The 12,057-nt window shown below is 34.8% G+C and overlaps 2 protein-coding genes across 3 annotated transcripts in view; both read right to left on the reverse strand.

Annotated features, from left to right (window-relative positions):
• Window positions 1-3,496: 3,496 nt before the first annotated feature.
• arl5c (ADP-ribosylation factor-like 5C) lies at window positions 3,497-8,452 on the reverse strand. Its single transcript, XM_083567449.1, has 6 exons — window positions 8,007-8,452; window positions 6,104-6,164; window positions 5,766-5,913; window positions 4,612-4,695; window positions 4,349-4,500; window positions 3,497-4,071 (listed from the first exon to the last, which is right to left on the reverse strand). Exons 1-6 carry the CDS (start codon window positions 8,050-8,052, stop codon window positions 4,023-4,025), a joined length of 540 nt encoding a protein of 179 aa, XP_083423575.1. The 5' UTR covers window positions 8,053-8,452; the 3' UTR covers window positions 3,497-4,022.
• Window positions 8,453-11,722: 3,270 nt separating this feature from the next.
• The window catches only part of cacnb1 (calcium channel, voltage-dependent, beta 1 subunit), a 37,276-nt gene continuing 36,941 nt past the window's right edge, over window positions 11,723-12,057 (reverse strand). For both annotated transcript variants that reach the window (XM_083567360.1, XM_083567359.1), the window contains exon 15: window positions 11,723-12,018. The gene's annotated coding sequence lies outside the window, so the exon portion shown is untranslated. The remainder of the gene's footprint in view (window positions 12,019-12,057) is intronic.

The following is a 12,057-nucleotide window of genomic DNA, read 5'->3' on the forward strand; positions in this document are numbered from 1 at the left end:
AAACTTTTTATTTATTTATTTATTTTTGACAAAACACTAGAAGCTTATATATTATAATGTTTTGGTGAGAGAAGCTTACTCTCAACCAACAGTGTGAAAGCAGGCACTTGGATTTGAACCAGGGACCTCTTGATCTGCAGTCAAATGCTCTACCACTGAGCTATACCCCCAACACAGGTGAAGTCTATGCTCAGTGGCAGAACATCTGACTACAGATAAAGAGGTCTCTGTTGCAAGTGCCCCCATTATGGCTTTTGGCTGAGTGTGATTCTTTCAACTCTACTGTCAACTCTAACTCATCACTCATGCTTTGTTTGGGGTATAGCTCAGTGGTCGAGCATTTGACTGCAGATCAGGAGGTCCCTGGTTCAAATCCAGGTGCCCCCTGTCTCACTCTTGCTTAAAGAATTCTTTTGTCACCTAGATGGTGGTTTTGCACTAAAGCTATCAATTTAAGCAGCAGCGTCGGCATGTGTAGCAAACTGCTTAACAGCAAATAAAAGAAAATCTTTCATTTGGTATGATATTTTGACTCTTGTTACCCTCTAAACAACCTGAAAAAATGTGAAAACTATTTCACAAAGTATTGGATGCTTAGTATTTATTATGTTTTCTTCTCATTACAAATGTAATGTGTTTTAATAGGTGCTGTAGCATTTCTGTCAGGTCTAACCAATCTGGCCATTCTTGAATCAAATAAGTGAGTTCAGATGTTTTTGTCTAATTCTAAATGTAAAAACTTTTTTTTTTTTTTTTTTGACAAAACACTAGAAGCTTAAATATTATAATGTTTTGGTGAGAGAAGCTTACTCTCAAACAAGAGTGTGAAAGGGGGCACCTGGATTTGAACCAGGGACCTCTTAATCTGCAGTCAAATGCTCTACCACTGAGGTATACCCCCAACACAGGTGACATCTATGCTCAGTGGCAGAACATCTGACTACAGATCAAGAGGTCTCTGTTGCAAGTGCCCCATTATAGCTTTTGGCTGATGGTTGATTCTTTTAAATGCTCTACCACTGAGCTATACCCCCAACACAGATCAAGAGGTGTCTGTTGCAACTGCCCCCATTATGGCTTTTGGCTGAGGGTTGATTCTTTCAACTCTACTGTCAACTCTATTCAGTGAGAGTTTGTTGTGGGTATAGCTCAGTGGTAGAGCATTTCACTGTAGATCAAGAGGTCCCTGGTTCAAATCCCAAATCAATTTTGCGCTAAAGCTATCAATTTAAGCAGCAGCTTCGGCACGTGTAGCAAACTGCTTAACAGCATATAAAAGAAAATCTTTCATTTGGTATCATATTTTGACTCTTGTTACCCTCTAAGCATCCTGAAAAAATTTGAAAACTATTGGAAGCATTTTTTTTTGACAAAGCACTAGAAGCTTTTATTTTATAATGTTTTGGTGAGAAAAGCTTACTCTCAACCAAGCTTACTCTCAACCAAGAAAAGGTTTGGCTGTTGGTTGATAGTATGCTTCTGTCAACTATATCAAAATTAGTCAAGTCAATAGGCTTCATTTCAACCATATACAGTGAAACAAAACAACATTTATTCAGGATGAAGGTTCTACAGCAAACATCATAAAGGAACACAGAAGAGCACATAACTCAAATTGTATATTTAGTGCAAAAAAGGAAAGGGAAGAGAAACAGAAACATGAGACAAGGAAAACAGAAACACTGTAATGCCAACCAGTCCAGTGCAAAGGTTGTGCAAAAACGATTGTTAATATACAGTATGAAGGTTGTGTACAAAAAGCTGTGCAAAAAAGGATTGTCCATATATAAACAAAAACTAAATACTGTGCATCTAAACATTTGGCTGGATTTCTGCCTTTTTTGCTTTTGTGTGTATTAGTTCAGTTCCTTTATCTTGAGGAGTCTGATGGTTTGTGGGGAAAAAACTGTTAAATACTCTGGATGTGAGATCCCAGGAGAGTGAAGATTGTGTGTGAGTGGCGTGTGTGATTAGCCACAATGCTGGTGGCTTTTTAAATGCAGTGTGTGGTGTAAATGTCCATGATGGATGGAACAGAGACCCTGATGATCTTCTTAGCCAAGCTCACTATCTGCTGTAGGGTTTTGCGAAACCAGCTGCTCAGGATGCATTCGATGGTCCCTCTGTAGAAAGTTGAGGATGTGTGTGAAAGCTGTACCTTTCCTCCACATTGCCCTTGCCCCTCACCCTTTGCAGTCAGCATTTATTGTAAATGATTTATTTTTCACTTATTGAGCTGGGCTATTGTTTTATTTTTGAGACATGGCTTGCTGATCTGGGGTAATATTAAATAATGATCTATATTGCCAAAGTCAGCCATAATTGAGGAATTTCCGATGCTGTTGATCTTACCCAGTCTGTTCTGAGATTCACACTTAATTGTGGTCACACAACTGATTTGATTTTAACATTTAAACTGATCGCAATTTTATTGTTTTTAAAACTTGCTATCATCTAGCTACTGACAGAACTGTATAGTAGTATGTAGTATTTGTACTGAAAAAAGCCTAAAGAATTGTGAAACTGATTTCACTTCATGTTAAAAGCAAAAACATTTTATAATGCTTTTCTGCCCACCAGTGTTTTGTGCCCTGTTTGTTGCCTTTCTGATACCACATCTACCTGTATGATGCATTAAATTGCTGCCACAAAGCATTAATGAGAAGGTGTTCCTACTAAAGTGTTTACTGAATGTATAATATCGCAAACTAATGGCATACAGCATTTTCGTAACTGCTTTGTATTGAGGAAATACCTGGTAAAATCATCAGTTCTAATTTGTTTATATATGTTCTTTGGTTAATTGCAAAAGGGTAGAGCACTTTAATGCAGATAAAGAGCTCCAGGTTTAAAACCAGTTGCCCCTGTCTGGCTGTTGACTGCTTTGAAGTACCATCAACTGTGGCATGATTATGATTGCTTTAAAATGTCCAGTAAAAAGCAGCGGAAATGAAATAAGCAGCATTGTTTTGTACATGGGGTATAGCTCAGTGACAGAGAATTTGACTACAGCTCAAGGAGCCGTGTCACAAGTATGAGTGCCCACTTTATGATTTGCTTCACAAAGAATTTTGTGCTTTACACTGTTTACCATTTATATACCCAAGAAAACCCATATAAATATCAAGGAAACAACCTCGGCATTGTCATATGAAATTCTTCCCCAACTGCATCACGATGAAACCAGACAAAAGGCACTGCGTAATATTTGATACAATATTGATTGGATATTGCCATCTGCAATAGAGCAAAACTATAGAAATCCTACTTTCATGTACTCAATGCAATGAGCAAAAATATAAACGATCATTACATAAGGTATATCTGGGCTTAAAATGGTTTAAAAGATTAAAAGGTTTAAAATTATAAGCAAAGAAAGAAACATACATTTTCATTTCCTCTTGTTTACCATGCTAGTAATGCAAAATATAAAATATTTAGAAAACCAATTTTTTGCAATCTTTATTTTCACGAATAAAAATGAACCAAAATCATAATAATTTTTTTATATTTCAAAATTTCAATACGTTCATTTCAATTGAACTAGGCCCATCAAACACAAACAACATCCTTTTAAATATGTGAAATAATGCTTCTGGTATAGAAATTGAGCACCACAATCAATATAAATTAGACACCAAATACTAATGGGTCATGCTTGGCTGGTGATCCTTGCTCTCAAGTAGTAGTACAAATAAAGTATAGCCTGTGGTGCCATAGGCCAAAATACACAGTTAAACTGGAACTCAGAAAAACAGTGCAAATCCTTCGACATTGGACAACACAATCTGTTTGCATTGTTCACAATATGACTTCTAAAACGAAGACATAATATGTAAACATATACTTGTCAGTATATACACGTCACATGTCCAGGGTTTAAGCCACTCAATGCTAAGGTTGTAGCATTCGGTGTCTCCATGATGCTGAGCTTAACATCAGATATGAGAGTTTGATGAGACTGTAGGCCCACATAGAACACAAACTCTGGCTCCGCAGAGTTTCTATGAACCACTGTTGGACTAGTTTGCTATAACCCGGGAGCGCATCCAATCCAGACTTGCTGGTAAACTAGAGAGAGGAGAAAAAATGTGTCATTACCAGTGAAATGTCAAGAACAACACTGAAACTCCTGAAAAACATGTATACTTAGGTCATGTTTAAACATGGATGGACTGTAAACAAGGTCACTAAAAACAGGTTATAAACTATAAAGCTTAACATATGTTGTTGCACCAGCAATTACACTAAAGCTACAATAACTTGCAATGATTATACATACATAGTAAAACATTACTATGCTCATTGACCAAAGAAACAAACAAAAAGTTCACAATTAAACACTTACCCCTCTCCAGTAAGTGCGCAGCAGGCCTGAACATGCCAGGAGTGAGCTGTGAGAGAACTGAGGGTAAGATTCTGGGAAATCTCTGCTGCTGTCATGCTGTTTTTCATATCTTGCTTATTTGCTAAGACCAGCACTGAAGCATTCTGCAGATCCTTGATAAAAACAGAGAGTGGTCTTGTTTATATTATATTGACAACTACTCATGTCATGGGCACAGCACATCAACGCCATGAAGAAAACAGGGTAGATGATTAGGAGCTCACCTCATGTGCAAGCATTGTATGGAGCTCCTCTTTTGTAAGGGTCAAACGCTCCCGATCAGTGCTATCTACTACCACAATCACAATCTGCAAGATAAAAAGAGCGTGTTACGTTTTTGTTAAGTATTAGCCAAGTAAGTTTGAGAAGGTACGATAAAAAAACCAGTGAATTTCAAATTCTACAAGGTATATTATACACCTGTCACAGATCATGTACACATACAGAGAAATTGACACAATTGGAAAAAAATCTGATGATTAAACAGTGGACAACAACTTGAACATATGTACACTTTATCTTACTATTATTTGTATTCTAATTTATGCTACCAGTCTATATGATGATTTGAATAAATATTTCTATGTAATTAATGTTGATTTGACAAACTTATTTTTGTCATCTCATTAATGAGTATTTATAGGACAATTTATTTTTCAGATCAGTATTGTTTTATGTCAATAACCCTGTATTACATATTTATTATGGTTATTTGTTTTAAAAGGTTTTCAAAAATTCGAGTATCAACAGAATATACTGGACAGTCATAACAGGAATCTGTTAAAAAACGATTAAGCTAATTCTATTTCATTTTAGTTTATATAGGGTATATTCTTTATAATTTACTTCAAATGTTTAATTTTTGCCATGCATTATTAACAATTACATTTGTCAGCAAGCTCCCGAGGGTGAATACATTCATATCAGTATAACAAAGTGGGTTAATCTGTTGATCAAAAATTTGAATTTGTGGTTGCGCAGTTTTGAATATTACCATACTAAAGTCTGTGACACAGACAGAAGTTTATATTGGGACTCTGCAGTTTAAAAGCTTAGTTTTTATTGTTATTCATCAGTAGCCAAACTGTTAATAAATAAACTGTCCAGGTTGAAGCCATACATCACAAGTTCTCCATCTTCCCTATTCACCAGGCATGCTTTAAATTCAGAAAGAAGTTCCACCTTGAATGAACAAATTTCTACTTTTTTAACATATTTGACAATTCAAGCACTTTGATAATAAAAGGATAGTAAGGACAAATGCAATTTCACTCACTCACTCACTCACTCACTCACTCACTCACTCACTCACTCACTAACTCACTCACTCACTCAGAGACAGACACTCAGACACACACACACACACACACACACACACCTCTGTATTGCAGTAATATGTGCTCCAGCTGGCTCGGAGGGCCTCCTGACCCCCAATGTCCCAAACAAGGAAGCGTGTTTTCTTGACAGAAATTTCCTCTACATTGCTGCCAATAGTGGGAGTGGTATGCACAGCCTCTTTAGTCAAACTAATATGCAAGGAATAAAGAGAGACAACCAAAGAGACAGAGAGAGAGTTACAGAAAACTTACTTTAAGACAAAGTTTTGTACTGAGTGAGTGTATTGTACCACTCATTCCAAAAACATATTCTTGGGACATTTTGATTATAGATGGAAAACATGGTAGCAGTAATTTATTTACTGTCAAAAAGACTTACAATTGGTACAAGATGGTAGTCTTCCCAGCATTATCCAAACCCACAATGATCACCTTGTGTTCTAAAAGAGAAGGAAAAAAAATTGACAAAGCACACAAGGCCTGTTCCAGAAAACAGGGTGAGCATCATGAGTTGAAATTCCTCTGCATTTCAGATACAAAGATTTGATTCCCTGACAACTTTTAAACTAACCTGGAAAATGGTTAAACCTTGGCCTGCATGAAATAATCAAGGAAAAGAAAACTGTTTGATGTGTTGTCAGAATTGTTGCATTTTTTAAATAAACTTTTCAATTCTGTATTTGGATATTTACACTGAGAAATTATTGAAAGTAACTTCCTTAAAAGTCCAATAGATGATCATTGAAACACATGAACATTATAATGCAATGCTTATCAGCAATTTAAAGTTATTTTACAGTCCTTCCTTTTCTATTTACTTTTTATAAATTAAAGATTATCAGTAATCTGCTGAAAAGCCATTACTGAACATTACAACACTCGAACATAACATTACATTCATTTCATTACTACTAATTACTACTCTAATCAACATGGGCATGGACCAATATGGATGTGTTATGCAAAATAATTTTTATTATTAGTGAAACCATACTTAACATGGAAATGTTTTACAGTAAATATGGTGTTTTATATTAAGTAAATGATCAGGACACCAAATGAAACTTATGCAATGTTTCCACGTGGACAGTTTTAACTGATAGATGTGTGCTCCATGGCAGATTCTGGTGCTTGATTTGAGACTTGGTGCATCAGTAAAACAAATGTTTAGTGATTAAAAATTATTTTTCAGTGGAGCCTGTACTTTTCTCAAAATCCTTAGTTCATCTCTCAAAAGTAAGTATTTGTGTCAATGAACATGTCATTCCCATCAAAATGACAAGTCCTTTTGTCATTGTTCATCAATAAACATCCACTAAATGTTTTGGGGGTTGCGACTATTCAGGTGAAACCAGTATAAAATATTTTGATCAACATGACAAACAACTGATAATGTAGGAAACAGCAGACACTTGTACACAATCGATTAAATGAATGTACAAAAGCATTCACAATTTGATAAAAGCAACTAGAAATGTTCTTATGATGAGCACAAATGACTGAATTATGTTTTGAGAATTAAGTTTTGTGAATTTCGTTTCTGATCTGACCAACGCTCCAAAAGCAACTAAGAAAAACTGTAAAAATGGTCAAACAGAAATGCTCGCTGCGTTAATAAAATTAATGCTCTCAAAATTAATTTGCATTAATGCATTATTAACAAGTTCATTTTCACAGACATTATATATCAGCTTATGTAAGTGACTTGCTTATCTGGCTTGAACGAAAGTACACCTTATCTGGGTTGCACAGGTAAAAACAACAGACTAAGGCGGTCTTGATAATTCTGTGTTCTGGGGAATCGGGTTTGAGAAATGCCAAAAGTTTACTTTTGAAAAATTCAATTAAACTGACAATTTCATCATCAGCCTTAACTATTCTGAGTAAAAAGCAACAACAACAAAAAGATAAACTCATAAACCATTAACTTTAGTAGTATTAGTTTAAAATAAAAAAAGTTGCCTAAACAAATCAAGTATACAATGATCTACAACAATTGGTTTATTACAATAATGGTGCCATTTAGTCTGCTATTTATCTGATTCATACAATTTTCTTTATTACTGAAATATAATGAACAAATTAGGGCCAGATATACAGACCTAGATGTTTTGATACTACATTTTGACTTTCTCAAGTTTGTAATAGTCAAACATGTTGATGATTATAAGATAATAATGATCACTTTGTTAATTGTGGGCTGTCATCACTCATTAGTGTAAGTAAAGAAATGACACTAATAACAAATAATGAGAACTAGTAACCAGATCTAAAATTCTTACCTCTATCGCCGAACACAGTCATTAATTTGGCTAACAGAAGTCCCATTATCGTTACCAAAAGTCAATTACAATTCAGTTCCGATATGAAAATCGGTGCTCTCTCCAAAAAACAGCTGGTGGAAATATCCTTCTTGTAATTCTTCTGAAACCAATTCTTCGAGTTCGTTCGGCGAGTGGGACAGAGATCAAAGCGTCTTTGTTGTTGCGAGAAGAAAGGCGCATTAATTTCGTTCCGCTCAGCTCGAGAAAACGCGTCCGCGCGCAACCCAACGTTTCCTAGACGTCTGTGACGAGGTATGAAAGGATTACTACCGATTCACGGAGGATTCTTTCCATTCCCGGTGGGCGGAGTCAAAAGTTGACGCACGCACTTGACGCACGATGTGAAAAAAATACAGCGCGTTCCATTGGCCATTTACGGTCTTGACGCGGCTTTGTTTTTATAGAAACCTGCGCTCTTTATTTCGGAGGAGGGATTAAACTCGCCCGTGGACGCTTAACGCCGGATGTTGACGTTGAGCCGCGAGATTTCTGCTTGTTCTCTTATGCGGAACAGAAAGTTCAGAAAATTACCAATCAAAAGCGAAAGAAATGTGCTAAGGAATTTCCGGGACTCTTACAGGAGAGATACAGGAACAAGTCAAACAACCACCTGTATGCTTAAAAAAAAAAATCCCTGAAAGTACCTGGAAAATACGAAATTATTAACCACCACAGAGGAACCTGAGCAAAACGGACCCTGAAGCTGTAAAACTGTAATGCTACACTGTTTAATCTATTAGGATTCTAAAACAAATAATTATTTATAATATATATATGATATCAAACAGTCAGCATATTACTGTTCTAAATAGCTAACAGGTCAAGTCAAATCATTTGACTAATTTGACTCGTTTTGTTTGAAATTATCTTTTTATTTTAATGTTTTTATTCATTCGAATTAGAAAGTATAAAACATAAAATGTGATACTTGCTAATAATACATAATACATCATCATCAGCAACAATGTGTCACACGAGTTAATATTACAGTTCTTCTCAGTTGCTTTGGAGCGTTTGAATTAAATTCTCAAAACTATTTGTTCATCTTCCACATCTTTTAATCATTTGTGCTCATCATAAGTATGCTTCTTGTTGCTTTGATCGAATTGCGAATGCTTTGTTAGTTGTTTATGTTCATGTTAATTGTAGATAGATAGATAGATAGATAGATAGATAGATAGATAGATAGATAGATAGATAGATAGATAGATAGATAGTATAATAATATATATTACATGGGATGAAAAGGAAGATCTTGATAAGCCTTCTTTACAGCTCTGACATTAACCTAAGATCCTTAGTTCATCTCTAAAGTCATGTTGTCAGTATGACTGCACACAGTTTCCGAATTTCCTGACATAAACTATGGTTTGGGTTACAATGATCAAAAATGCATACCCCTGAATCTTTTCTGTATGGCAACTATAACTTTTACTGTACTTTACTAATGTCCATTCGTTTCTTGGTTGCCTATCCATTTTCAGAAATTGTAATTCTGTGTTTTGCTCAGTTGTCAATTGAAGGTTCACGAGATTCACCTTTGACCTGTTTTAGAGAACTAGTTGATTAGTGGTTGGTCTGATACCGTACACTCCTGTTCATTAGAAAAATTCAAGATTCATCTGCACAAATCAGCAATTCAAGACACATTTACAAAAACGTTTTAATAGAAATTGGAGCTTGACAGATTCTGACAACTGGTTTAACAATTTTGCCTTCAATGACTTATACAATGAACTCATGCCGAGGTATTTGGGTATATTTAGGTCTTTTTAGGTATAATATAGCTAGTATTATATATTTTGATCAACATGACACAAACAACCGATAAATAGAAAAACTAAACTAAAACTGTAATAGCATCATATGGGAACAAAATGTGGAATGAGATTTTCAAAAAGCACATATGAATCTTATGGTCAGGTGTTTACAAATCTTTATCTATATATTGTAAATATAGCTAGCTATTAAATAGGTATGTCCTACAAAACATAGTTTACTGATTATTTCTTATCACAGAAGGTTAAAAATCAGCAGAAGAACGTGTAAGTGGGTTTCCTGTTTTGCCCTGACAGTTTCTGTAACACCACACTAATGAAATACCAGACGAATTCTCATTCCATGACATCACAAAATCAGTGCTGACATGCTCAAATTATTGACAGACACAGAACAAGGAACAGGTTTTTATATACGTTAATATCACAGTTGTTATATATAATAAACACACAGTATATATATATATATATATATATATATATATATATATATATATATATATATATATATATATATATATATATATATATATAGAGCGAGAGAGAGAGAGAGAGAGAGAGAGAGAGAGAGAGAGAGAGAGAGAATGTATAGAGAATGTAAAGCAGACCTAACCAAATGAGTGCTGTAAAATTTAAAATGTTTGCTGAAATTTGTTTAAAAATGTTGAAAGATTGAACAGGAAAAGGTTCGTAATCATGCATTGTAATTTAGCTTGTTAGAAGTATTTCTTTGAAGACTGTAGTAAAACAATTCACTCACAAATTTCACACTTTGACAAGCCTGAATAACAATTGCAGTTCTGTGGTACTTCACAAATGAAACAGGTTTAGTATATTTCTGTGAAGTTAAACTTCCTTTTTCCTTGTGTGTGTTTGTGTGGCGGAAAAAAGGCTGGTGTTATTAAGCCTAATCAGCAAATATGCTTCCTTGCATAAGCAGACCTCAAAACATTCACAAGTTGACTCATTATGGTAAAACAGCCTTGCATGCTCACAGTTTAGGAGTGCATGTGTTTTTGCAAGAGAGACCTCATGTCTAACCACCCACAATCTGCCTTTGTGATTGAGTAAATCATGAACACTACTACTTATAATTCCAGAATATTACTTTCAACAATGCATAACTCTAAACATTTAGATGATTTGAAGAAATCAGTCTTAAATGTTTCACTGATTATAAACTTTCTTCCCTTAAAGCATTTATGGCAGGGGTTCTTAAATTTTATTTGCTGCCATGGATACATGTAACTGTAACCTAAGCCAACCTAACCCTCTAAGAGCAGATTTCTTTTAGAAATATAATGTATACATATGTCTAAAATAAATATACTTTAAACTACTACAGTCACAGAGCATTTTATTAATAAACTTTCCACCAGAACTTAGTAGGTCCAATTTGACATTATAAATGGGTTAGTTGTTTATGTACATTGGTTTATACCCATTTAGTTCAATTATAGAGACTACTTGATTTTCAACTTTAAGAACTCAAAACTGAAAGTAATCATTTTACAAAGTGGGTTAAGATTTTCATCTTTCTAAAACAAACAAAAAAAAATGCTTCATAGAACCCACTTGGCACAAGGAACCAGTAAACTATCATGCTCAATTTATAATCTTAGAATGACTGTGTGAATTCACACATTTAGCAAGTTGACTTTAGAACACAGAATTGCCCCTCATAAATGCCTTTTCACCCAACCTATGTCTATTCTGGTTTTCCACTCAGAATACTTTTGTTCTTCTCTACATGACTTCACACTGTTTGTTCTCACCACCATGGTAACTAGACATTTTGTTGCACTGTATAATCCCCTGTAGAATTTGCCTCCTCCCAGCATCTACTGCTTCTCCCTAGTGAATATTCATAATAAATAAACATTCTAATCATAGAAATGAGTTCTGATTTTAATTTTTAATTAAAATACAGATTTAAACCACAGATTAAAAACAGAAGGCAAAAAAGCAAATGTAGCTACAATCAGGCACCAAAATTACATGTTTTTCTTTTTTCATATATTAACAATTGCAATAACGCAACAATAACATTCATTATTAAGCTATTTTCTTGTACATTTTCAGATATTCATCATTAGCATGATGTCCCTTTGCAACATATGTGAGTAAAAACAGGCTCATCAAATATATTAACTGACACTCTTCCTGCACATCAAAAGCTGCTTGAGTGCCCCCTTTACACAGACACAGACAGACAGACAGATACACCCACA

Source organism: Silurus aristotelis, assembly GCF_946808225.1.
Source record: "Silurus aristotelis genome assembly, chromosome: 17".
Lineage (NCBI taxonomy): Eukaryota > Metazoa > Chordata > Actinopteri > Siluriformes > Siluridae > Silurus > Silurus aristotelis.